The following is a 24177-nucleotide window of genomic DNA, read 5'->3' as shown; positions in this document are numbered from 1 at the left end:
GTCTTTGGAAGCTGCTTGGGATAAAGGGTAGGTTGCCTCATTCCATACATCCTCGTAAAACTATTTATATTTTGCTTGCCTGCTTTCGTTTACATAATTTTCTCGCTCATTGCAGCGTCATCAGTGGAAATCACATGCAAGTCTTCCCATCCCGTTGACGCAGCAAGACACCTTCACATGATTTCTGACTTTCCTCATCTAGTAAAATGTGGGCGAAATAGCTTTGTTTCAAAAGGATTACAGATACCACAAGGTCATGTCCATGTAGGTCCTATCCAGGAGGCTTGGAAGAATGATAGCGACACCGTTATACTGAAGGTCATGCCACATATTACTAGAGCACATGTACAGCCAAATGCATTCGAAAAAATGCGGGTCAACCTAGCATTCCAGCTATTCAGCGAGGAGGTGCTCAAAGGACTCTTCTTCTATAAGAGTGACCTTGGGAAAAAGTTTCGTACATTTGAGCCAACAGAGCACTACGTAAGGCTTATGGAAAAGTTAATTTTCATCATCGCGAACACCAGTGAAAATAAGGTCTTCGATCCGAGTCTAAAAGTGCGAACTTTCTTGAAGATTTTATTATAAGTGAGTGGGAGGAGTATGCAGCAAAGCATGGTGGGGGTTTTTTGAGTCCAGGGACTGCCCTTGGGCTCCGTGTAACACTGAAAAGTACATTGTCTCTTCTGGATTATGTGACTTCCACGCTTAGGTATAAGTACTTACTTACTGCAAATCTCAGTCAAGACAAAGTGGAGAACATTTTTGGGATTGTGCGTCAATCATTTGGATGCAATGATCATCCTACTCCAGAGCAATTTTTGATCATTATTAGCAACCTCAGCTTCTACAGCTTAGCGAGACCACCCAGAGGTGGAAATTCACAGCCTGAACTTATCAATGCACTCTTGGAGCCATCTGATGCATGTCAAGAAAAAGCTGCTCAAATAACAGCACTGGTTGACAAGCTGTTAGATGAAGGGAACTTGGAAGATGCTGCAGTTGTGGTGAAAAAACGCAGCTCCTTGCTTGACCACAAGGACTACGCACAGAAAAAGGGTGACAGCCGATTAATTTATTATATAGCTGGATATGTCGTGCGGAAGTCGCTGAAGAGAGTTTCATGTCCTGAGTGTGCGTCTTCACTCTGCATTCTTCCTGGTCAAGCCACGTCGAACGATAATGTTTCCTTAACTAAAGAGTTTGACCATGGTGGCTTGATTTACCCATCCAAGCCACTTGAAATACTTGTGACAGAACTTGAAAATGCATTTACTGTTTTCTTTAGCAGGAACAAGCTACATGCCAAGAGCATGACCTGTTTTCTAAGCTTTGTTCAAGGAAATAAACTTAAAGTGGTTGGCTGCTCACACCATGGCCGCGAAGTGACAGCCAACATTATTAAGTTTTATGCCCTTACAAGGCTGCATTTCCTCGCGAAAGCTTTAAACAAATGTAGAAACTCGCAGAGAGAAAAGCAAAAGCTTCTAAAGATGAGGCGGTGCCAGTGAGAGTGAGGCATTGTCGAGTTCATTGTGGATGCTCTTATGTTTGTACATATACAATAAAGATATTGTATATGCTGAGTTCTGGCCTACTGTTTAATGTTCCTGTTGCAATGTAGCTCTAGTACACTCGACCAGCCCTGCTAGAAGCTTCGGTGCTGCCTTCGCCAAAAGAAGAGGACTCCGTGGTATACAGTTTGCAAATGCGGTGCCATGGCGCTTGGCCCAGTTTCAGTTTACCTGTATCAGCTTACATTGTTTTCAGTGTAGGCTCTTGCGTAATTAGCACTGCGGCTACGCAGAAGCAGCTTTCATTTTGGGAAACCTGTGCATGGCAACTGCATTACAATGGGGGCGAAAACACCAGTGTACTGAGATTAAGGTGCACGTTAAAGAACCCCAGGTAGTCCAAAATTATTCCGGAATCTTGCGCAATGGTCTGCCTCATAATCAGATCTCTGTTTTGGCACGTAAAACCCCATAATTTCATGGTTTCTTGTTTTTTTTTCATTTTAGGGCACCCCAAGAATAGCGTTTCAGAATGCGTGGTACCGATTTCTTGGTATGGCAGAGGAAGAATGTTAATCGCCTGTAAGCTACTACGAACAAATAAAAACCTCTGTGACTTCATTAGGAGAGCCACAACTGTGGATACAGCAAACAACGTTCGCGTACTTGTCTGGCGAAACCAGCGCTGGATCTTGCACCAAGCTCGCGTGGTGGGCAGAGCCATGCTCCAAAAAAAAAAAAGAAAGCGTGCCACAAGCGAAATAAAAGAAAGGCGAAAGCACGCTTCCAGCGAGTTTCGGTACTGTAAGCTGTAGGATCGCGCACGCGAACGCCAGAGTCGAGCGCGCCAACCAGCGGCAGCGCCACCTACCCACAAGATCGGGAAATATTACACTTCTCCTCCGCCGGTCCGGACACTAGAAAGGTTACCAGCCACTATAGCAATGGGAAAGCGAGCAACGCGGCTGGCATCTAGTAAAGGAGACATTGCCGGAGCCAACCGTGGCCAGTGCCCAGAACCGAGCGACCAACGTTCTTAGACATACTTCAGTTTCACAGCTCCGCTCGGGAGATGGCCGAAGTGGTGGTCACGCGAACTAGAGGCGCTGCGATCGCGTCTTTCGTCAGTTTTTTTGTTTCGTTTTTGATAGAAGTTGCTCCATTTCTGGTAGATTTCTGGTTTCAATTTTGAGAAGTTCTTATTTCACAGTTCTTAATTTTGAGCCTCTTTGTGAAAATTTGTCATACCTGAGCTAGGTATTGTAAATGCGTTTCTGGTAATGAACTTGAAACATGACTTCTGGTTTCACTTCTGGTTTCATGTTCGTTGCGCTGCGTCGTCTGCCGTTATCCTTCTCCGTTTTGTAGGTGTTGTATGATGTGTCGTGATTTGCTCTCTTGAAAAGCTTCTTGAAGAAGCGTTTCCGCGTCTCATGACAGCAAGAAGTTCCCTATGCCGTGCTGTTTTGCCCCCGGCTGAACCAGCGGCCTAAGACATGATGCCGCATGGTCACCATTTTTTCGCACCGCCGCGAGACGCTGGAGAGTTTAAAAGTTGGGAACGCATGCTACACCGAAAAGACAAACGCCTCACAAAGAAATCAAAAGTGTGTGAACTCCACTTTGAGGACGACGACATTTTGAAACGCTTCAAGCATGTTGTGGGTAACAAAGAAATATTGATTCCTCGCGGGAAATGGATGCTTGTTCCTGGCCCACTTCTTATTCGGCTCTTTTCTGGGCTGCCTGAGCACATCTCAAAGCCAAAAATGTGAAGCGAAAGCGACGTCCACCAAAAGAACGAGCGCAAGTGCCGGCAAGTACATCGGGCGAAGCTTGTAGTGACAGCGCTTCAACTAACCTGCTGTTTGGCTTGGAAGAAGGAACTTGAGAAATATGCGCTACACACATGGTGCTCAACGAGCTCACGAACGTGACACTGCCTTCTGCGCTCTGGAAGTTCGAAATGGTTGAGGACGACACAACACAGAATTAAGCGATGCGGAATATTTTATATAGAGGCAACTGGTAGCCAGGCATCTGAGAGTAATGAAAACTGTTGTGCTTGAAGAGGATGGTACGCTTGCTGAATAAACGGCTACAGCAAAATTCACAGGAAGCTATTTCGAGCTGCGACTAGCATTGCAAGTGTGGAAAGAATCCTGAGAGAAGCAGAGAGCTTGAACATGTGTGCGGGCGTGGAAGCAGGCCAGCGTGACACGGTGACATCAGATAATATGCACCACAAGCAGTGCAATGTACTTACAAAGCAACTAGTCTGCGCGCGTTGTCTCCGTCTACAGAGGAAACTTCGACTGAGCATTAAGGCTCCGAGCGCAACGATCAAGCAATATCAGAAGCTACGCATTGCGAAGAAGAGGCTGCCTAGGCCAGCTGCTGCGCATCAAAAGCAAAAGAATGAAATCTTGGCTCTGATGAAGGCTTTCTGAAATGTCCGATAACAGAATCGAGGAAGCGTTGGCCGAACTTCCTTGCATTTATGACATCGTTTAAACAGTTGAAAGCAAAGTCTCCGTGTGGCGCGCGGTACAATGCGGACTGGCTTCTTAATTGTTTAATGCTGAGGATATTAGCGAGCCTTCGAGCATATAAGCTTCTATCTGACATAAATATGCTGCCCTTGCCCTCCATGAGCCGTGTCACACAAATTCTGAAAGGAATACCATGCAAGTATGGTTTCAATCCTCTCTGTATGGAAGCTATTAGAAAAAATTAAATTATGGGGTTTTACATGCCAAAACCACTTTCTGATTATGAGGCACGCCGTAGTGGAGGACTCCGGAAATTTCCACCACCTGGGGTTCTTTAACGTGCACCTAAATCTCAGCACACGGGCGAAGCTATTGGAAAACAGCTGGCAACAGAGCAGATGGGAAGAAACTCGGAACACTGATTTTGGATGAAATTAAGTTACGCCAGGCGTACAATTTCAACAAGTCAACCTCCAAACTTGATGGTTTTGTGGACTACGATGGTATTTCAAATGAAATAACTGACCAATTTGCAGATCATGCGCTCGTGCTGATGTTCGTACCACTTCTGGAGAGCTGGGTGCAACCGCGTACGTGCCACCTATAGCTTTGCCACGAAAGGTGCTGCGCCTGGCAGGATTTTAGCAGAGCTGGTGTTGCAAGAAATAATGCAATTGCATAAACGTGGTGCTGTGGTGATCGCCGTAGTCAGTGACGGAGCTGCGAACAATCGCTCGATGTGGCAGCAGATGGGAATGAGCGGCAGCGTAACCTCACCTTCTCACAAGATTCCACATACATGCCTGCCTGAGCGCGCGTACCTTTATTTCCAGTGTGATGTGCCACATGCCCTGAAGTGTACGTGTACTCAACCATTTGCTGAAGCACAAATTTGGACAGGTGAGCTAGTAGGTTATTTCATATATAACCTGTGCTGATTGGCGTCGATAACTCGCTGGCATAGCAGGTGCAAGCAGCCAGAAAGAGGGCAAAATTGCTTTGAGCAAAAGTAGCTCAAAATTACTTTTTTGTGCACAAAGTAAATAAAAAGTGCCACTGTGTTTGTTGTTTGTTTTGTTCGCCAAAAAGAAAATGAATTAAACTTTGACATAAATATGTTCATAGTATTTAACTTCGTCCTTGTCACTGCTCACAGATCACTTCCAACTCATTTGCACGTCCCATAATATCCGCGGACAACTATAAAAAATACATGTGTCAATTAAATTTATTAGGCGAAGAAGCGTTGACGGGGGTGGATCAATTCACCACAGCGTTATCTCAAGCGACTGCTGGGCGTGATGCGTTAATGTCCCTACGTCTGCACAGGCGCTCGCCGTCTTTAAAGGGACCCTGAAACGATTTTGGCGATTTTCTACAAACGTACTGAGTCGTTAGAGTAGGTTCTTCTGATCATTAATTGATGCATCTAAGTGCTCTGCGTAAAGCGTGTAATTTATTATAAGGTTTTAAAAATACACATCGCTGCCGATCGCAGCGCACTGCTCGGCGGAATTTTAAGCCGCCCCTACCCATATGATGCAAATAACCCATATTACGTCACATGGGCGAGCTATCTGATTGGCTGACCAGGGCGCGTGGTCGATAATTTTTCTAACTTTATGGGGAACAAATGATGCTCGTAATAGTTGGAATGTTCGTTACTTTGTTTTTGTAAAAAGAAAATAACTTAAAGAGAATACACAAGAATAGTTTTTTAGTACACTTCAGCACTTCCGGCAGACAGCAAGTGTCGTCTGCTTGTGTTACAACGTACTCCATTTTGACGAGAGCTCCGCGGTCAGAGTCGGTCTCAGTCTTTTCGCGAGCACTATGATTCGACTTTGTTGCCTTGTGGACTGCAAACCTAGCGACCTGCAAACCGCGAGTCCAGTATTAGGGCAAACGCAAGCGCAAGGGGACAGGGTCTGGCCGCTTGACTGTGCCGGGATGAGCCACGAGATGAGCAGAAGGGCAAATGTGAACGGTCTGCACGGTGCAGCCACCTGGTGGCACAGAGCTCAACCATAGACAGTAGCAGCAACGAAGTGTATTCTTTGCTGCTGGTGTGTATTTTTCGCAGGAGTGTAATCATCAACACGTTGATTTATAAATGTTTAAAATGCTTTACACTTGGTTAGAGCAATATTAGCGCTTTGTTTGACTGGTTAAGCGCTGCGCCAGCAAGTGTCTGGACCGTGTAGACCGATCAGGCCGCTCACGTACGTCTACGCTAAAGTTCCTTCATCAGCTTGAGTTTATGCCTCCAGTCATTTGCCGAAATGACCAGCTTGCCTGTTTTTAGCGGAGTACCGGACACGTTCGGCGCTACGACAGAATGCTCGCAACGCACGCTGTTTCGATAGCTCTCGGTCGACGGCCAAGCGGCTAGCGGAGAGGTCTCGCGCGGGAGGGTGCGTGCTCCTAAACAACCGGAAGTGAACGATGTGACGTTGCATCGTGACGCTGAACCAGTGAAGGCGGAGCTTAGCGCCGCTCGCTCGGCGAGCGAGTTGAGGAGGAAAAGCATAGCTAGGGAGGAGGGTAACTTCTAATCGCTTGCAGCTCCATTAATACGTAACGCTTCACTTAAATTGTGGTGCGAATGTTCTACTTAAGCTGTACCCTACGCGCCTACAAAATTTGTCCGAACCGTTTCAGGGGCCCTTTAATGAATACACATATTAAGAATAAGCAGCAAAAAACAAAGCCCCCGCTGAAGGGAGCACCGTGGCGCTTTTATAGGGGAAAAAAATTGGTTTAAAAGCGGAATCGAAGTGCACGACCTCTCATTGCGGTATAGTTTCAGCTTCTAAAGACTAGCTGGACATGTCATTCAAAGGTCCTTGGCATAAAATACTGTTCGGGCAGCCAAAACACAGTCGTCGAAGAGCGAACGGCACAGGCCAGTTGGGGAAAACGACCCACCGCCGAGATGACATCCTAGGAGTAGACAATGCGCGCTGCGTGAGAGATATGTCACTGCAGCGCCGATAGTGCACAGACACCGTGAAGTCCCCGTTACTTACGCCCGGCAGGTTTGTCACAAAACTTATACTGCGTATCTAAACTACATTTACCGACGGATAAGCGCCTACAGGCCTGTTGGTGCAAGCGACGCATCGCAGCAGGAGCAGACGACGCGCGGCGCTTGACGAAAGACGCGACTGCAGCGCCGGTAGTTTCAGTGACACCCGTTTCGGCCACGTCGGCCAATGGGCTCGCATAGGGAGCTGCGAAACTGAAGTATGTCTAAGAACGTTGAGAGCGACGGCCACTGCACTCGATTACGACACACCCGAGTCGTTCTACACTCGCCGGGCGCAATGTCTCGCGCGATGCGAAGCGTTCGAGAGCGCGCGCTGGCGTCACGAGTGAGCAGGCGGTCGGCTTATCGAATGTGACGTTCGCCGCGGCGAACGTTTCAGAATACGTCCCCTTGTTTTGCCGTATCGTATGATGCAGCGCCAAGCGCGGCGCGTCATTTTACGAACATGAATTTACGCATTGTCAACGAAAACTGTTTGGCTTTTCAGTTTAATATGTAATCAGAAACATCGCGCACCAGAATTGTGCAAGCGATAAAGCGAAACTGACAAACACACCATTCCTTAGGGCACGCGGAGCCAATTTCGCTGCGCAACACGGCACCCGGGACTGCCGCAGCGGACGTGAAAAAGACAGCGCTCGCCGTGCTCATGGTACTTGGACTGATTTCTATCGATTTGTTTCTCTACGAGAATAACGAACTAGAGAAGCCAGATTCGCAATCATTAATATCATGTTTTCCTTACCTTCATCGATCGCGGGCCGCTATTTCGCTCCAACATTCGGCACAGCCGACCACAAAAATCTTGTTTTGGCCGGTTCAGTGTAGTCCCTTTCTGTGACCTAGTCTGAGCAGAGGCGGCAGCCGTGGCACATCTTCCATGTCAGCCCTGCCAGTACTCTCTATTTAGCGTAATTTCGCCATATGTCACATCTGAAAAATCGCCAAAATACCGCGTGGTCATTTATTTACTATATTTACTTTCAACATACTGTCAACCCCATGGGAGTTATTACAGGAGTAGGTGAAGAAACTCTGACACATATAAGTAGAATCTCGGTGATACGAATCTCAAGGGGTGGCGAAAATATTCGTATCGCCAAAAACGAGCGAAATCCGTCCCGACACCACGAGACACGCACAAGAAAACACATTTATTTACGTGCAAAGAAGTCACGGATGTCCTTCCGAGTCTTCTCTGCGAGGTCGGCCAGCAGAGAATTTTGGAAGCTGAAAACCTGGGCGGTAGTGCTCTCACGCACAGTCTCGGACGTCACAGCACGCCGCAGAATATCGAGAGCGTGCATAGTTTCGGCTGCCGACGGTGGTTGATCGTCACCATTTTGGCACTCGTCTTCTTCATCGTCACTGGTCGAAATTCGAGGCTGCGATGATACATCCTCCACGATGTCGTCCACTGTGCGCAGATCACAGGTGACGAGATCGTCGTACGCGGTGACGAAATCGTCGGCACTGCAGTCGACGCCAAGCTGGTTCCAGACATCAACTGGAATTGGATCTGGAACTTGCGAGGTGGTAGCCACTGCGGATTTAAAAATCCCACACTTTGCGAAACAATTCGCGATGGTTGCAGGGGAGACGCGCTCCCAGGCCACTGCAATAAAATGCATAGCGTCCAAAAGACTGATCTGCATATTTGGGTCCTTACGGTCTATCTTCGCAAGGAGGCGGCGCACCAACAAACCTTTGAAGTGGTGCTTCACGTTTCTAATAATGCCAGCATCCAGTGGCTGCAAATGACTAGTGGAGTTCGGGGGCAGGAACACCACTTTGATGCTGTGTAACGTCATGTGCTTTGGATGCGCCGCACACTGGTCCAGCAGCAAAACAATCTTTCTGTTTTTGCATGACATCCTATGGTCCAAGTATGTCACGAACTCCACGAACAGAGCCGACGTCATCCACGCCTTTTTATTGGCTCTATATGTGCAGGGCAAACGACCGGCTGCCTTGAAGAATCGGGGCTTTTGGTATTTTCCAATGACGGTCAGTTTCATTTTTTCTGACCCGTCAGCGTTGCAGCAAAACAAAACCGTCACACGCTGCTTACTTTTCTGTCCTCCCTGGCAGGCTTCGCCCTTGAAGCAGAGGTTCTTTTCGGGCTGAAGGTTGTAAAACAGCCCTGCCTCGTCGATGTTAAAGACATCGCGAGCGTCATATCCCGCGATGAAAGACGGCACCGTGGTTGCCTTCCATCTTCAACGACGGAGTCGTCAACCTTTTTCCCTTCGCCGCAAACGGTTTTGTAGGAGAGCTCATGCCGTGCCTTAATTCGGTGAATCCAACCACCAGAGGCCTGAAAATTTTCAATTCCAAGCGTGAGTGCGACGTCCGCCGCCTCATCACGCAAAACTTTTCCGTCAACGTTGACGCCGGCCGCGGGGACCTCTTTAAACCATGTTAGGAGAACTTCTAACTTTACATGGTGAGCAGTCTTCGCTTCTTCGGAGTTTACGCCAAAGTGCTGCACACTCTGCATAATTTGGTCGCGCTGACCGACGATGGTAGACAGCGTAGAAATTGGCAGGCCTAATTCCTTGGCCATGTCAATGCGCCTTTTCTTGGGCTCTTCGTCCACCTTCTTCAAAATATCCAGTTTGTCCTTCAAGGACAGCGCCTTCCGCTTTCGCGACATCGTACTGTTTGCAGTACCTTTCGGGCTGACGCGATCAATGCTAAACAACACGCTGCACTTCCGTAGTCATCGCGCACGAGGAAACAAAGAAGCGGGAGCTGCTGCTAGCGAGGCGACCTGCTTGCTGGCTGTAGCGGAAAGACCGGCGGAACGGGCGCGCAGGGCGGGGAGAACTCTGGAGAGGACAAATCGCGCTCGACCGGTTGGGTTGGCTGGTTCGCAGGGCGAACGGACCAATAAGCAGCGGCGCTAGCCTCCAGCAACAACAAACTAAAAAGAAAAAGACAAAGAGGCCGCCCTCAAAAACTAGAGAGAGAGAGCAAGCTTCCCTTGCCTCGTTCCCCTCCCTGCTGCCGCGGAATCCCAAACTGGCACTGACGCACCCGGCGCCGTTTTTTTTTTTTTGTTTTCCGTTGGTGGCGGCTCGACGGTTGCGGTACCGAAGTTCGTATCACGCGGCGCGACGCGGAAAAGTGTTCGGAACAGGCACGTACCCAGGGGGGGGCCCGGGGGGGCCCGGGCCCCCCCCCCCGAAGTGAAGTGGCATACCCCCCCCCTCCCCGCCCACGCCACCACTCCTCACACATTCCTAAAGCGCGGCCAGATTAATGTTGAGACTTGGCAGCTGTTCATCGGTCAGCCTTATGCTGCCTTTTTCACTCCTTTTAGATGGCGGTAGTTATCGGCATTTCTTGTAATGTGAAGGACAGTTTTCTCATAGATTCCGCACCCGTGCGATTAACTCGAGATGCGCTCAGTTGTCACCATCTATTCAACCGTCACGCGCATAGCTGTTGCTTTTGTTAGATCAACCTTCTTTGTTTAGGCTGATCCTGGGACCAGGAGAGGGATGCGGCTGTTACTCAGCTGGTATGTACTCTCATGGAACGAGTTGCGGCCGGAGAAAACACCAATTGCGTTTAACTTTTCCCTTTGCTTCATTATTTCCTTGAGTTACGGCTCGCCGCGACTGGCCGATGCCCGGAACCATATACACGTGATATGGGTTAGATAAGGTGGGAAATAAAATGATGTGAAAGAGCGTCCATCATGAAACCCTGCAATAACCCTTAAACCCATAAGCAAGATGACTGTCGCCAGTTACCTCGTCTGTTTTTCCTTAATTGTATCGCACTTTTCGTGCAAAATTGGAAACCGGAAACAAAAATCGCAAGGAGTTGAGAAATTAAGTGATCTACTAAGGGAGAGAGCCAACGCGCAACAACCAAACTGCAAGCAAAAGCGAATAATAAAAATGTTAACCATTGTTTATGAGAATATTTATGGATCAACATCTTTTTATTTAAAAAGGAAGTAGAGAAAACGCCGCCGGAAGTGGAGAATAATTACTTGCTTTGAATGACGCTTCTACAGTTATCGGTCGAACCGCCTCACGCAGCCACTTCTCTGCTGTGCTTATGTGGGTGTTTTTCTAACCTTTCTCGGTGAGCGCAGTACGTCTAGAATCGCAGAGTCCTGCGCTCTACGCGTTTGTATGGGACTGGCGGCCGCAGAGCGTTACGCAATTCGCGGAACTGTCAAACTGATCCACAAGGCGAAAATAACTGATATTCGAAACTATAACATGTGAAAGACTGAAGAAGCCGTAAAAAAATGAACGCGGCCTGACATCAGTAAAAAAGAAACCTGGCATAGGACAAACCATGATGTATGCACTAAAAGATAAGAGGGATAATATCATAAGGAATCTCAAAGATACAGTAAAAGCAGCGGAAAAATTCTGAGCTGACCTGTATACAGTACCCAGAGGAGTCCCGATACCTCACTTCGAAACAGTAATGAACAGGATACGGAAACTCTCCTATAACTAGCGATGAAGTCAGAAGGGCCCTGCAAGACATGGAACGATGAAGAGCGGGAGGAGAAGGTGGAATAACAGTCCATTTAATCAAACATGGAGCAGACATATTGCTTAGAAAACTGGCATCTCTTTATACGAAGTGTATATCGACTGCAAGGGTCCCAGAAAACTAGAAGAATGCAGACTTTATACTAATCCACAAAAAAGGAGACGTTAAAGAATTGAAAAATTATAGGACCATTAGCTTGCTCCCAGTATTATATAAGATATTTACCAAAATAATCTCCAATACAATAAGGGCAACACTGGATTTTGTCAACCAAGGGAACAGGCTGGCTTCAGGAAGAGATACCTTACAATGGATCACATCCATGTCATCAATTAGGTTATCGCGAAATCTGCAGAGTACAATAAGCCTCTCTATGTGGCTTATATAGATTACGAAAATGCATATGATTCAGTAGAGATACCAGCAGTCTAGAGGCACTACGTAATCAAGGACTACAGAACGCTTACGTAAAAAGCTTGAAAAATATTGCTACATGCGTTTGGTATTTGTTTGTTTGAACGAGGTGCGTGGGCGCCATCACTCTAGAAAAGAGGAGGAAGAACGAACTGGGCTCGCGCTGTGAATCTGACCGGTCAGCGCTGCAACCGTTGTTGTAAATATAATCTGTAAATAGTTTCTCGTCTTACTGGCTCGTCCTTCGCGTAAGAATATATACAGAGGTTCTACAGCTACCTTAATTCTACACAAGAAAAGCAGGGAGATACCTATAGGGAAATGGGTCAGACAGGGAGGCACAATTTCTCCAAACCTATTCACTGCGTGCTTAGAAGAAGTCAAGCTATTAAACTGGGAAGGCTTGGGAGTAAAGATCGACCGCAAATATCTCAGCAAACTTCCGTTTGCCGATGACATTGTTCTATTCAACAACAATGCAGACGAGTTACAACAAATGATTGGAGACCTTAACAGAGAGAGTGTAAGAGTGGGGTTGAATATTAATATGCAGAAGATGACGATAACGATAAATAGCAGGGCAACGGAACAAGAGATCAGGATCGCCAGTCGGCCACTAGAGACTGTGAAGGAGTACGTTTACCTAGGTCAATTAATCACAGGGAACCCTGATCATGAGCAGGAAATTCACAGAAGAATAAAAATAGGTTGGATCGCATACGGCAGACATTGCCAGCTCCTGACTGGAAGCTTACCATTATTATTGAAAAGTAAGGTGTGCAATCAGTGCATTTTGCCAGTGCTGACATATGGGGCAGAGACTTGAGAATGAGTTAAGGACCGCGCAAAGAGAGATCGAACGAAGATTGCTAGGCATGACGTTAAGAGAGAGAAAGAGAGCGGTTTGGATCAGAGAGCGAACGGGTATAGACGATATTCTAATTGACATCAAGAGGAAAAAATGTAGCTGGGCAGGTCATGTAATGCGCCGGTTAGATAACCGCTGGACCATTAGGGTTACAGAATGGGTACCAAGAGAAGGAAAACGCAATCGAGGACGACAAAACACTAAGTGGAGCGATGAAGTTAGGAAATTCGCGGGCGCTAGTTGGAATCGGTTGGCGCAGGACAGGGGTAAATGGAGATCGCAGGGAGAGGCCTTCGTCCTGCAGTGGACATAAAACAGGATGATGATGATGATGATGAATGTGATGATGATGATGATGATGATGATGATGATGATGATGATGATGATGATGATGGAGGTGGTGGGCCCCCCCCCCGAAAAAAAATCCTGGGTACGTGCCTGGTTCGGAACATTCGATTTCGGCCCATTGTGCACAATACTTTTGGGCGGGGGAATTTAGCGAATTCATATCACACCGAATTTCGTATCAGCCGGGTTCGTATCACCGAGATTCTACTTTATGTACATTTGCAATTCCGGCTTTTTTTGTTTGAGCCAGAAAAAAAGATAGAGTTGTTGGGAATAAATACGGAAACAGAAACAATATCAGTAAGTAAAAGAGAGGACTCCCTTCCTTGCAAGCTTAACGAATTTGGGAAACGTTGTCTGCTCAGTGACACACGGGTTCAGTCATTCCATTCTCGTACAGCTTTCGGAAAGTAGGAGAGAACAAGTACGCGTTATTATTGCAGAAAAACTCTTCTACTCCATTTGGGTGCATCTATCGAGTCTGGAGAGTGGATTTAAAGTTTATAAAGACTGAGTACCTTAGCTTAAAGGAGTTGTGGAGTAGCATATACAAAAAATATCAAACGCTGTTGTTTTGTTCGGCTTCCCAGAGTGTGAAGACCGGCAAATTGTGAGAGCTCGGTTGGTGAATCGGTACGCTTGTGGAGGTTATAAGGAAAACGGACAGCTATGCTTTGAATAATTTCGAGTGTGTGGATGTCATTTTTCGTGTGCGGAAACAAAACTATATTCGCTTATTCTACGATCGGCCGAATAAGTGTTTCGTAGGCAAAGTATTTAGTTTTAAATGCCGAGTGACGCAAAACTCTTGAGAAAGAACAGTTTGTGCAATGCTTTCCTGTGGCGGGATAACGTAACTCTATTCCAAACAAAAAGTGTTCCAAACTCCGGACGTCAAAATGACGCGACAGTTTCTGCGTATGGGGGCGGGAACCAGCGACGTTTTTCAATCTGTCCAATCAGCAGCCTCCATCGTTGCCGGAAGTATGTTTTGCTTGTTTTTTATTTGCAAAGGGACCGTATAGCAAGTGACATAAAGATATAAACGTCTGATAAAAGAACTATTCTATGTCGCTAAGAGTAAAAGTGTTTTGTAATCTTTTAACGCAAGAGAAGTTGAAGCGCACTTGAAAGTAAACACAAATATTTTAATTTTTTGAGTCATAGCCACACACGTGCCAATTCCGCATCCAATCCATTTCGCTACGCACACTTAAGATGGCGGCTACGTGAAAACAGCTGATCGGTTCTGTGGGCCGCACTTGGTGTATTTTTGTCCGTAACGTGATTAGTTGAAATCTCGCCGTACGCGGTACTTTCGCCCGAGAAGAATTCTGGAAGCTGTGAACATCATGAAGACTGTGAAAGCGTAGTGCTCGGTGAGTAAACACATCATTCTTTCTTGTGCTTAGTGACTGAGCAGTAGCATCTGAACATCTGGGTGATCGCATGGTGTTCACTTTTGCTTTTATTCGCATAGGATACGGAAGAATCGATGAAGGTTGGAAGGCATCTCAACAGATAGCTGGTAAGTAAACGTTTTCTATAAACGATCGCAACTGTCTGCGAATGCAGGTCATGATTTAAATCGAGGGTGGTCTGTAACAGAGGCTCATTTTTGTGTCTTTGCCACACACTGCTGCGCAGTGATCCATTCCCCCGTGCGGGCGGCACAGATACTTCTGCTGGATATTTGCACGAGAAAAGTTTTTTTGTTGTTGTTATTCACTTGTGTTAAATTTACCGTGGCATTTATGGCGTGATAAAATAACGACACATTAAATGAATGTAACCGTTATGTTTTAACGACGTAGTGATATCTGAAACGGTACAATTTGTTGGTATTAATTCGCTGCGGTCCGGCCAAAATTGAGCGCGAAAAAGAAATGGCGGAGACTAGCAACAGCGCGCGCGTTTCGGCCGCGCGGGCCGCTATGTTAGTGCAGTTTATGGAGCAGCATCCGTACTTGGCGAGAAGCTCCACTAGCCTCTCGCCAAGTATGAGTGCTGCCCAAAAAAGAGAATTGTGGGAAGAAATTGCCGCCGCCCTGAACGCCGTCGGGCCGGCAGCAAAGACAGCCCGGCGCTGGCGCCTCTATTGGGCGCGGATGACATACGAGTGCAAAAAGCTCGCGGCGCAGGTTGGCGCCGAGAAGAGGTGAGCCCGCGACTAGCAACGTCTTCGGAACGTGTAAGCTGACGGTGTTCATGCATTTGCAGGAAGACGGGAGGCGGAAAGTTGGGCGGCCTGGAGGGTCGAGTGCTCGCCGTGCTCGCCCATACCGGCCCAGCTTCCGCCCCTGCGGATTTTTTTCCCTGGTGATTCCCAGGTGAGTACCAATGTTCGTTGCTATGTGTACCGATGTCGGGCAGTTACACCGTGGTGAATATTTTGCCGTTGTGTGCTTGTGTGTGTTTTCTTACAATTCAACACACATGCCAGCACGTGATATCCGTACTTTGCAAGAACGGAAATGCTGCCCCACTGCTGTTAAGAAACACCTTGTGGTGGATTTCATGACTCGTTAATCCGAAAAGCATTAGCAACGAGTTGTCAAAGCTCCAAGGCACTAGTATGTCGCATGATGGATTAGGAATTGCGTGATAAGTGAAATAGACATTGCAACCAGTTGATGGAACTTAATCACACTATGTCCTGTACTTTACTGTTCGAGCAGGACACCTCCAGTGAGGAGGAGCCGGATGCCGAAGTGCCCCCTGCCCCACCAGCAGCTGCCCGCGTTTCTGTAGGCACGGAGCCGGGGACTAGTGGCACTGCACGTAAGGCACTTCAGCAGCTATTGCAATACGAACACATCACTCCAAGCAGTATCTATTAAGACCTTTGAAACAGAAATTGTGTATTTATATTATTTACATGGCAAAGAAAAAGTGCCTGTCTAAAGGTCGCTGCAAAATGGAACAATAATCTGACTGTTAACACCATTTGTAATGCAACGTACAAGCTGAAAGTACTATCAGTGTAGTATTTTATGATGGTGTAGTGCCTTTTTGTTTATGCAAATTTACTGTTCATTTTGTGAACGGTGTGTTGCCGGAAGTATTTTTCTGGGCTTCCACCTGATAATGAACCAGTAAAATGTCTACGCAGGATGGAGTGAAATTAGTTTTTTTAACCTGTTTACTGATTTTATTTTTACGGACCATCAGCTCGGCAGCAGCCCCGCAGGCCACCCCGCCAACAGGTCCTCGAGGACGCGGTGTGCAGGACGGCCGCAGACTATGCGCGGCAAAGCCAGCAAGCCGAGGCGGCAAACGCGGAGGCCGCAAGCTTCCACCAGCTGTTGCTGCAGCAACATCGGCAGGTGCGTACAACTTGGCCGGGTCATTTTTTGAAGAGGTGATTAGTGCACATGGTAATAATGTACATTACAACCATGTTACACATGAGAGGCATCTGTAGTCATTTGTCTCATTGTCTCATGCACGTTTATACATCTCCTTTGAGGTGTTCTTTAACACATAGCAACTTACAAAACATTTCCATGGTTGCATGTATCGCCGCAGCATGATCATCATTTGTTTAACAATTCAACTAGTCACCAATACTGTCTTCTGACAGGCAGAGGCAGCTTGGTAGGAATTGCTACGTTCCACACGTTTTTAACATAACAGACCATGTATGTTTGCACGGCCATTTGTCATGTCATATGTAAATGATCTCGCTGCCCTCAAGAGTAACCTTGCTGATACTGCAACACTTGCAAACAGTGCAAATCGAGCATTTACATTGCATAAGCTGTAGCTAACTAAGTGAATTTGTTTCGCAGCTGGTGGAAGAACAGAGAGCGACGCGGCAAGTCCTGGAGCAGCTGGTGGCCGAGATGCGTGGTTCGCGAGAGGCGACCACTCTCATTGCGACCACGCTGCGCCAGCTGCTGGCTGCCCTCGCCCACCTGCGCGAGCCGCCTCAGCAATAAGGGGCAGCTTTTTTTTTTTGCCATATCATCCTTTAGTGCTTTGTAGGTACAAGTGTTGCCTATCTATGCATGGTTTTTTTTTTTTATGCAGCACTAAAGGATGATATGGCTGTTTTCCGTAATTTCTGTCCCTAATCATATTTTTTTTTTGCAAGGTAATTTCTGTTATGTTTCTTTTCATATGCAGTGCAAGTTTGCCCAAGTGAGGCATTATATAACTTATATGTAGAACTTTCGCGTTTCTGTTCGTTACCGTATTTTTTTCCCCCAAGTTCATTTAGTGTGTATTATTCTTTGTCCAAGTGAGACGGTATAAGTTATATTTACAATTTTTGTCATATTTTCGCGTTTCTGTTCCTTACCGTATTTTTTTCCCCAAGTTCATTTCATGTGTATTATTCTTTGTTCAAGTGAGACGGTATAACTTATATGTACATTTTTGCCATATTTTTGCGTTTCTGTTCGTTACCGTATTTTTTTCCCCAAGTTCATTTAGTGTGTATTCTTCTTTGTCCAAGTGAGACGGTATAAGTTATATTTACAATTTTTGTCATATTTTTGCGTTTCTGTTCCTTACCGTATTTTTTTCCCCAAGTTCATTTCATGTGTATTATTCTTTGTCCAAGTGAGACGGTATAACTTATATGTACATTTTTTGCCATATTTTCGTTAGGTGTTGTTCACTTTTGTTTTGCTGTTACTGATATGTTTCAATGTGCGCCGTTCTTCCACGGAAGATACACTGTGCAATCACTTTTACGCCAACTATGACTTTGTCTCGCACACATACAGGTGCACTTAATAACAACAATACTGTGATAACTGGAAATCAATTTTCATGCCATATGTATGTCATGTTTGCAATGTATAACCATTCGTGCCTACGCAAAGTAGCCGAATTGGTATTTTTGCTAACACCAAGTGTACACACCCGAGCAGCAGGAAACGAAAGAGCGCTTTATTGCGAGAAGCATGTGTGTTTATACACAGGCAGGCCAGGCTTGCACATGCGTATCAAGTTATTCTTGATGATGAAGCCACTGGTCACATCTTCCTTCCTTTGAGAAAAAAAAAAGAAAAACAAGATTGTACGAAAGATCGCACAACTAGCTAATAGGTCAATTTGCACAGCTTCCACTGAACTGTCTATGTGTGGCGTTATGGGAGAGGATACCGTTGCGGCTCTCTACGCTGTCGTGTGCTCCTACGGTGCGCCTCTTGAGGTGCTTGCTGCTCGGTGTTGCTCGGCTGAAGGGTCCTTGTTGTGCACTCGTTCTGCGGGGGGAAAGCTTGTCCTTCTGTTGATCTCAGGTGCTCACTCGTGCGTCGTAGATGCTGCCCATTCTCTGTTGCAACAACATAAGAGCGCGGTGTACTTGCCGGGCCTATGACAACTGCTGGTGCCCATGTCCTGTGTGTCGTATCATAAACAGTCACCGTGGAGGCCCTGTGAATATCCGGTAGACTTCGCCTTGTTCTGTTGTAGAATACGCGTTGTTTGCGCCTTGTTTCGTCGAGTCGCTTTCGGACAATTTCGGTTGGCACGGGTTGCAGTTCGAGGTGGTAGTCAAGTACTGGCAGTTTAGTCCTCGTCTTGCGTCCCACGAGTCGTTGTGCGGGCGACTTCAGGCAGTCGTCCCTTGGCATGTTCCTCTATTCTAGCAAGGCACTGTAGAACTCCAGCGTTCCATACCGGCACTTCTTGAGCAGTTTCTTTGCTTCTCGGACGGCCCTTTCAGCCATGCCGTTGCCGCGAGGGTAATGCGGACTGGAAGTCTCGTGAACGATGCCCAACTGCGTGGAAAAAACACGGAAGCAGACGCTATTGAAGGGGGGGCCATTACCACTGCATATTTTTGCTGGGATGCCATGAGTGACGAAAGTCTGCATGCACACGTTTGTCACTGCTTCTGCTGTTCGACGCATGTGCTTGATCTCGAAAAAAAAAAGAATAGAAATCTACCATAACAAGGTACTCGTCGCTCTCGTGGTAGAAAAGGTCGACTCCGACTACTTGCCACGGCAGAGTAGGTATGTCGTGACTAAGCATGGGTAACCTGGCGTTCCTTTTCTTGTACCTTTGACAAAGTAAGCACGTCTTCGCGAGAGCTGCAATATCCGCCGACATGCCAGGCCAGTACATGACTTCTTTGGCTCTTGCCTTCATTTTTCCTTCACCCCCCTGTGCCGCGTGGAGTAGACGAAGTACTTCTTGTCGTTTTCTGGGGGGAACGACGAGTTTGTTGCTTCTTAGGAGGAGACCGTCTTCGACATGTAGTTTGTCGCGGTAATTCCAGTATGCGCTTACGGCCTCGGATACCTGTTGCTTGCTCTCGGGCCATTCGTTGCTTGCGTAGCTACACAATTCAGTCATTGTTGCATCTCTCAGTAGATCTTCACAGATTCCCTGCAGTTGCCGATCGGAGACTGGAAGCTAAGAAAGAGCGTGTACCTGAATATCCATCGATTCTTCCTTCAGCTCCGTCTTGTTTGGAAAGCGTGACAGCGCATCCGCTAGGAACAGTTCTTTTCCCGGCTTGTAGGCCACTCTTATGGGGAACCTCTGAAGAGTGAGTCTCATATGCTGCAAGTGTAACGGGCACTCGCACAGCTGTTTCTTAAATAATGACTCTAGGGGGGCGATGATCAGATTCGATGATGACCTCTGGCTGCCCTAGCAAGTAGTCTTCAAACCTTGGGCACCCGCGAACAATGGCTAGCATTTCTTTCTCGATTTGCACATGTTTCTTTTGCGCTTTGGTAAGTGACCGTGATGAGTACGCGATTGGGTGTCCGTTTTGCAAAAGAAGTGCCCCCACCCCTTTCTGGCTTGCATCTACTGACAACGTCAGCGGTATTTCTTTCTCGAAATAGGCGAGAACAGGTGCCTTTGATAGACAGGCACGAAGGCTTTGGAAGCTTTGCTCAGTCTCTTCTGTCCAGAGCCATGCCGTGTTCTTTTTCAATAGTTCCCAGAGGGGCACGGACAGGGAAGACATGTTGGGGATGAAGCGCGCCACAAAGTTAATCATCCGAAGAAAAACTTGCAGCTCCTTACAATTTTTCGGTGGCGGTACTTGCAAAATGTCTTCCACTCTCCCGGGATCCAGGGAAAGTCCTTCTTGTGTGAGGATATGTACCATGTAACGAACTTGCGGCTGCAAAAAATGGCACTTTTTTATTTAGCTTTACATTGTCTTCCCTGCAGCGCACAAGTAAAGCTGCTGGGTTATTGTCATGCTCTTCTTGAGACGTTCCCCAGACTAGAATATCATCCATTACAACGGCGACGCCACTTAAGCCTTCTACTACTTGGTGCATTGCCCGTTGAAAAACTTCCGGGGCAGAGGCAATCCCAAAGGGAATGCGCAGAAATTTGTAGCGGTCGTACGGAGTGCTCATAGTGCACATTAATGAACTTTCTTCGTCAAGCCTAATTTGCCAAAACCCTGATGACGCATCTACAGTTGAAAAGTATTTTGCCCCATGCAGGCGCGGAACAACATTTTCTAATGTTGGCATATGATAGTGCTCTCTCAGCAAGGCCTTGTTCAAATCCGAAGGATCTAAACAAATGCGTACTTTGTCATTTCTAACCACTACGACCATGTGACTTGACCAGACAGTAGTTTCAGTTACCTTTGCAATGACGAGGTCGCGCTCCATTTTATCGAGTTCCTGTTTCACGCGTTCTTGAAGAACAACCGCCACCCTTCGGGCTGGCTTGACGCTGCCTCGTGCTCCTGGCTTGAGCTGAAGAAAGAAACTGTGCGGTGGCTGTGTGACGAAGTGTGTTTATACACAGGCAGACCAGGCTTGCGCATGCGTATCACAATATTCTTGATGACGTAGCCACTGGTCACACCAAGCACCTGTTACCTGTGGTGGTCGCTGTGATATTTCAGGTGTCCTTACCTATGATAGCAATACAATCTAGTCCCCATTGTAGTTGAGCACAGTTTGCGACATACGTAACAGAGCCATCGATGTGGCCGCTATTTTGACATTCGCTGCCAGGCTGGTCTTGCAGCCGTTATATGAAATACCGTTTTAGTGCCAAGCATTTTCTCACTTGTCGTTCCTTAGAAGCATGTCATGGCTGCTTTATATTGTGATCTTATTACGGCACTAGTCATTGAAAAGAAACTGTTTTGTGCTACAAACATACCAACTACATAATAGACAAGAGATCTTTCTTGCTGTTAAGTTGCTGGATGAAGAAAAATGGTTGTCAGCGAGTTCAAAAAAATATCATTATGATCGTGTCATATTTATGCAATTTAACATCTGCCAACGGCCCAGTGGTAGTGTACTGGGTCCCATGTAGTCAACATCACACGGCTATTTTGGCGCCATGAACCCATGCTCTGTGTACTTGTCTGTCATTTGCTTTGATGAAAGACGGCATTGAAGATCGATCACATGGTTTTATTTACAATGCAGATATAAATAAACGATTTTAAACAATGAAAGTTGCACTTGAAATGAATGTTTACAATTTGTGTTCCTTCAATTTCAGAACTATTTACATATGTACACTCTCTCAAGGGAGAATAACGCGCTCGACATGCCAGGCGATCATTTTCGGCATAACTTGGCCTTATGTCAAGGAACTGTGCGGTGGCTGTGTGGCAAAACAGCGCAGGGCCTACAAGGTGCGTGAGAACAGACACATGGTGGAGCGAGAAGTGTTGTGCTTGGCAGCAGCCCAAATAGGAAGCGAGGAGGCGAAGACCAATATCCTCCCATGCACAGTGCAGATGGCGGTGACAGTGTCTGTGATGACAGAAGCAACAGCAGCAGCAGCAAATCATTTGGCGAACCCCAGCTGCCCAGAGAAGTAGCTACAACATTCTGCTGATGAACACAAAGTGTTCTATCCACAGGTACTAAATGAAAGGCGCTCATGTAGTGTCACAGTGCAATGATGCAATCATCTCCGGTAGTGACAGCTCACTGGCAGAGGACACGTGAAAACGCTGGTTATGATTGAGCAGATTCTATAAAAAAAGCAGCACGCTATCCACTAATTGCACACATTTCTTCACATTGGTTCCTGCTCTCTATTAGGTGTGTAGACAGCAGTAATAAACATCTGCCTGCAGTGTCAGGCACATGTTTATTGCTGCTGTCGGTGCTGCTGTCGACGCAGCCGCCTTCGCACCCTTTGCAGGTATCGCTGGTGCTGCTGCCGTGTCATGCCAAATGAGCTAATAACATTATCCCGGGCAGCACAGCCTCTCAGGTACATCATGCGTGCTGCCCTCACTTGGGGAACTCTCTGTGGGGAGGGGTTGCCACTTTCATCGTCACTGCTGCTGTTGCTGCTGTCATCACTAACATCATCCAACAACACGTCACCTTCATCAAGACACAAGTTGTGCAACACTGCACATGCTGCAACGATGTTGGCAGCGCGCTCTGGTTGGTAGTGGAGGGCACGGTACCGCTGAAGGCAGCGAAAGCGGCTCTTCAGAAGCCCAATGCACCGCTCCACTACGGACCGCATGGCAGCATGTGCAGTGTTGTACCTGCCTTCTGCAGTGGGTATGGGAGGGTGGCCTGTGACTGGGGTCAGGAGCCATGGTTCCAGGGGGTAGCCGCTGTCACCTGCAGGATCATAAAAATGGTATGAAATCTGAACAAAGTTTAGTAGGCGAAGCATGGGTCATGTAAAATGCACCTACTACAGAAAGGCTGCAATAAAGAAATATACAGGCTGAGCACCTGACCCAGCTGTGATCACAGATAACAATAGCTGGGACATAGCGTCCCTATTTGCAGCAAGGCAGCTTTTTGTGTAGTCTTCATTCACAATTGACTGACGGTGTAAAAAAAGAATGTGACAACATGTGCACTGTACACTCACATTAAAAATTAGTTTAAAGTAAGGTGTGTTGTCACTTTGTTTCGTGCGGATACCATTGGAAAATTTCTACATCTCGCCTATACTTAATAACCTGACTATAACATAAGGGGTTCGGGCTTCAATATTCTCTTACGGCGCGAGCACGCTTTGCTGCCAGAATTGCAACTGTACAAAACTTTCCCGCTGCTCACCGAGGAGGTGTTCGCCGGCCTTGGCAATATGACCCTCCAGGAACCGACGACGCAACCACGTAGTTCTCCAGACGTGGGCATCGTGGTCTGACCCCGGTCGCAGAGGGTCGACGGCGAGGATCCGCATGCCTGTGTCGCAGATCTGACGAGAGCGCGCACAGCAGCATAAGCCACGCGTTGCGATCACGGGCCAATTAGACAAAAATTAAGATACTTACGAACATTGTGTTGAGGGCGTAGTAGCCTTTGCGGCACATGAATGCCGCCTTCTGCTCGCCCTTCGGTGCGATGATGGCTATAAGGCTGGCGTCCACGCATCCGATGACGCCGGGAATGGAGCCGCGTCGAAGGAACCCTTCCTTCAAGGCCGCCTTCTCCTCCGACGTCCTCTGGAAATGGACCCACGTGTTGCGGGCCCCGGCGTGGACGATTGCCTCCGCCACGCGTCGCACACACTTGCTGACCGCAGGCTGGGTCACGCCGATCGTCTCCTCGCTCCCTACCGAGGCTTGAAAGCTGCCCGTTGCGAAGAATCGCAATGCGCACAACACTTGCCGCTCCACCGACAGCGCTGAAGTTATCACGCCTCCGAGTTCCTCCGCCACTTCGTCGCACAGCCACCGCACAGTTTCTTTCTTCAGGCGAAAGTGCCGCCGAAACTGATCGTCTGGCATGTCAAGCGCATCCTCGGGCTCCCTCCTCCCGCGCCCGCACAGACGAGCCGCCGCCGCCGCCGCCAAACAAATCACGAAGGCCGCCATTTTTTTCTATTCCAAACGGAACGGGGCACTCACCGGTTATTCCACGAATTTGCCGGGTTTGTTCGGTACAATTTAGCATAATGAGTGCGTAAACGTCACTTTGACGTGGCAGTTTTTGTGCATTCCTGACGTCGCTTGACAGGCAGGAAAAATGGGCGCGGCCTCAAAAAATTCGACCAATGACCGAGCGGTGCCGGCCATGT

General features: G+C 47.4%; 1 protein-coding gene across 1 annotated transcript; it reads right to left on the bottom strand.

Annotated features, from left to right (window-relative positions):
- Positions 1 to 22272: 22272 nt before the first annotated feature.
- On the bottom strand, positions 22273 to 23974 carry LOC135915751 (putative nuclease HARBI1). The gene is made up of 3 exons (XM_065448872.2): positions 23432 to 23974; positions 23214 to 23355; positions 22273 to 22763 (listed from the first exon to the last, which is right to left on the bottom strand). The coding sequence occupies exons 1-3, from the start codon at positions 23972 to 23974 to the stop codon at positions 22273 to 22275; spliced, it is 1176 nt and encodes a 391-aa protein (XP_065304944.1).
- Positions 23975 to 24177: the final 203 nt, after the last annotated feature.

Source organism: Dermacentor albipictus, unplaced genomic scaffold, assembly GCF_038994185.2.
Source record: "Dermacentor albipictus isolate Rhodes 1998 colony unplaced genomic scaffold, USDA_Dalb.pri_finalv2 scaffold_22, whole genome shotgun sequence".
Taxonomy (NCBI): Eukaryota; Metazoa; Arthropoda; class Arachnida; order Ixodida; family Ixodidae; genus Dermacentor; species Dermacentor albipictus.
This window is presented reverse-complemented; position numbering and strand designations above follow the sequence as displayed.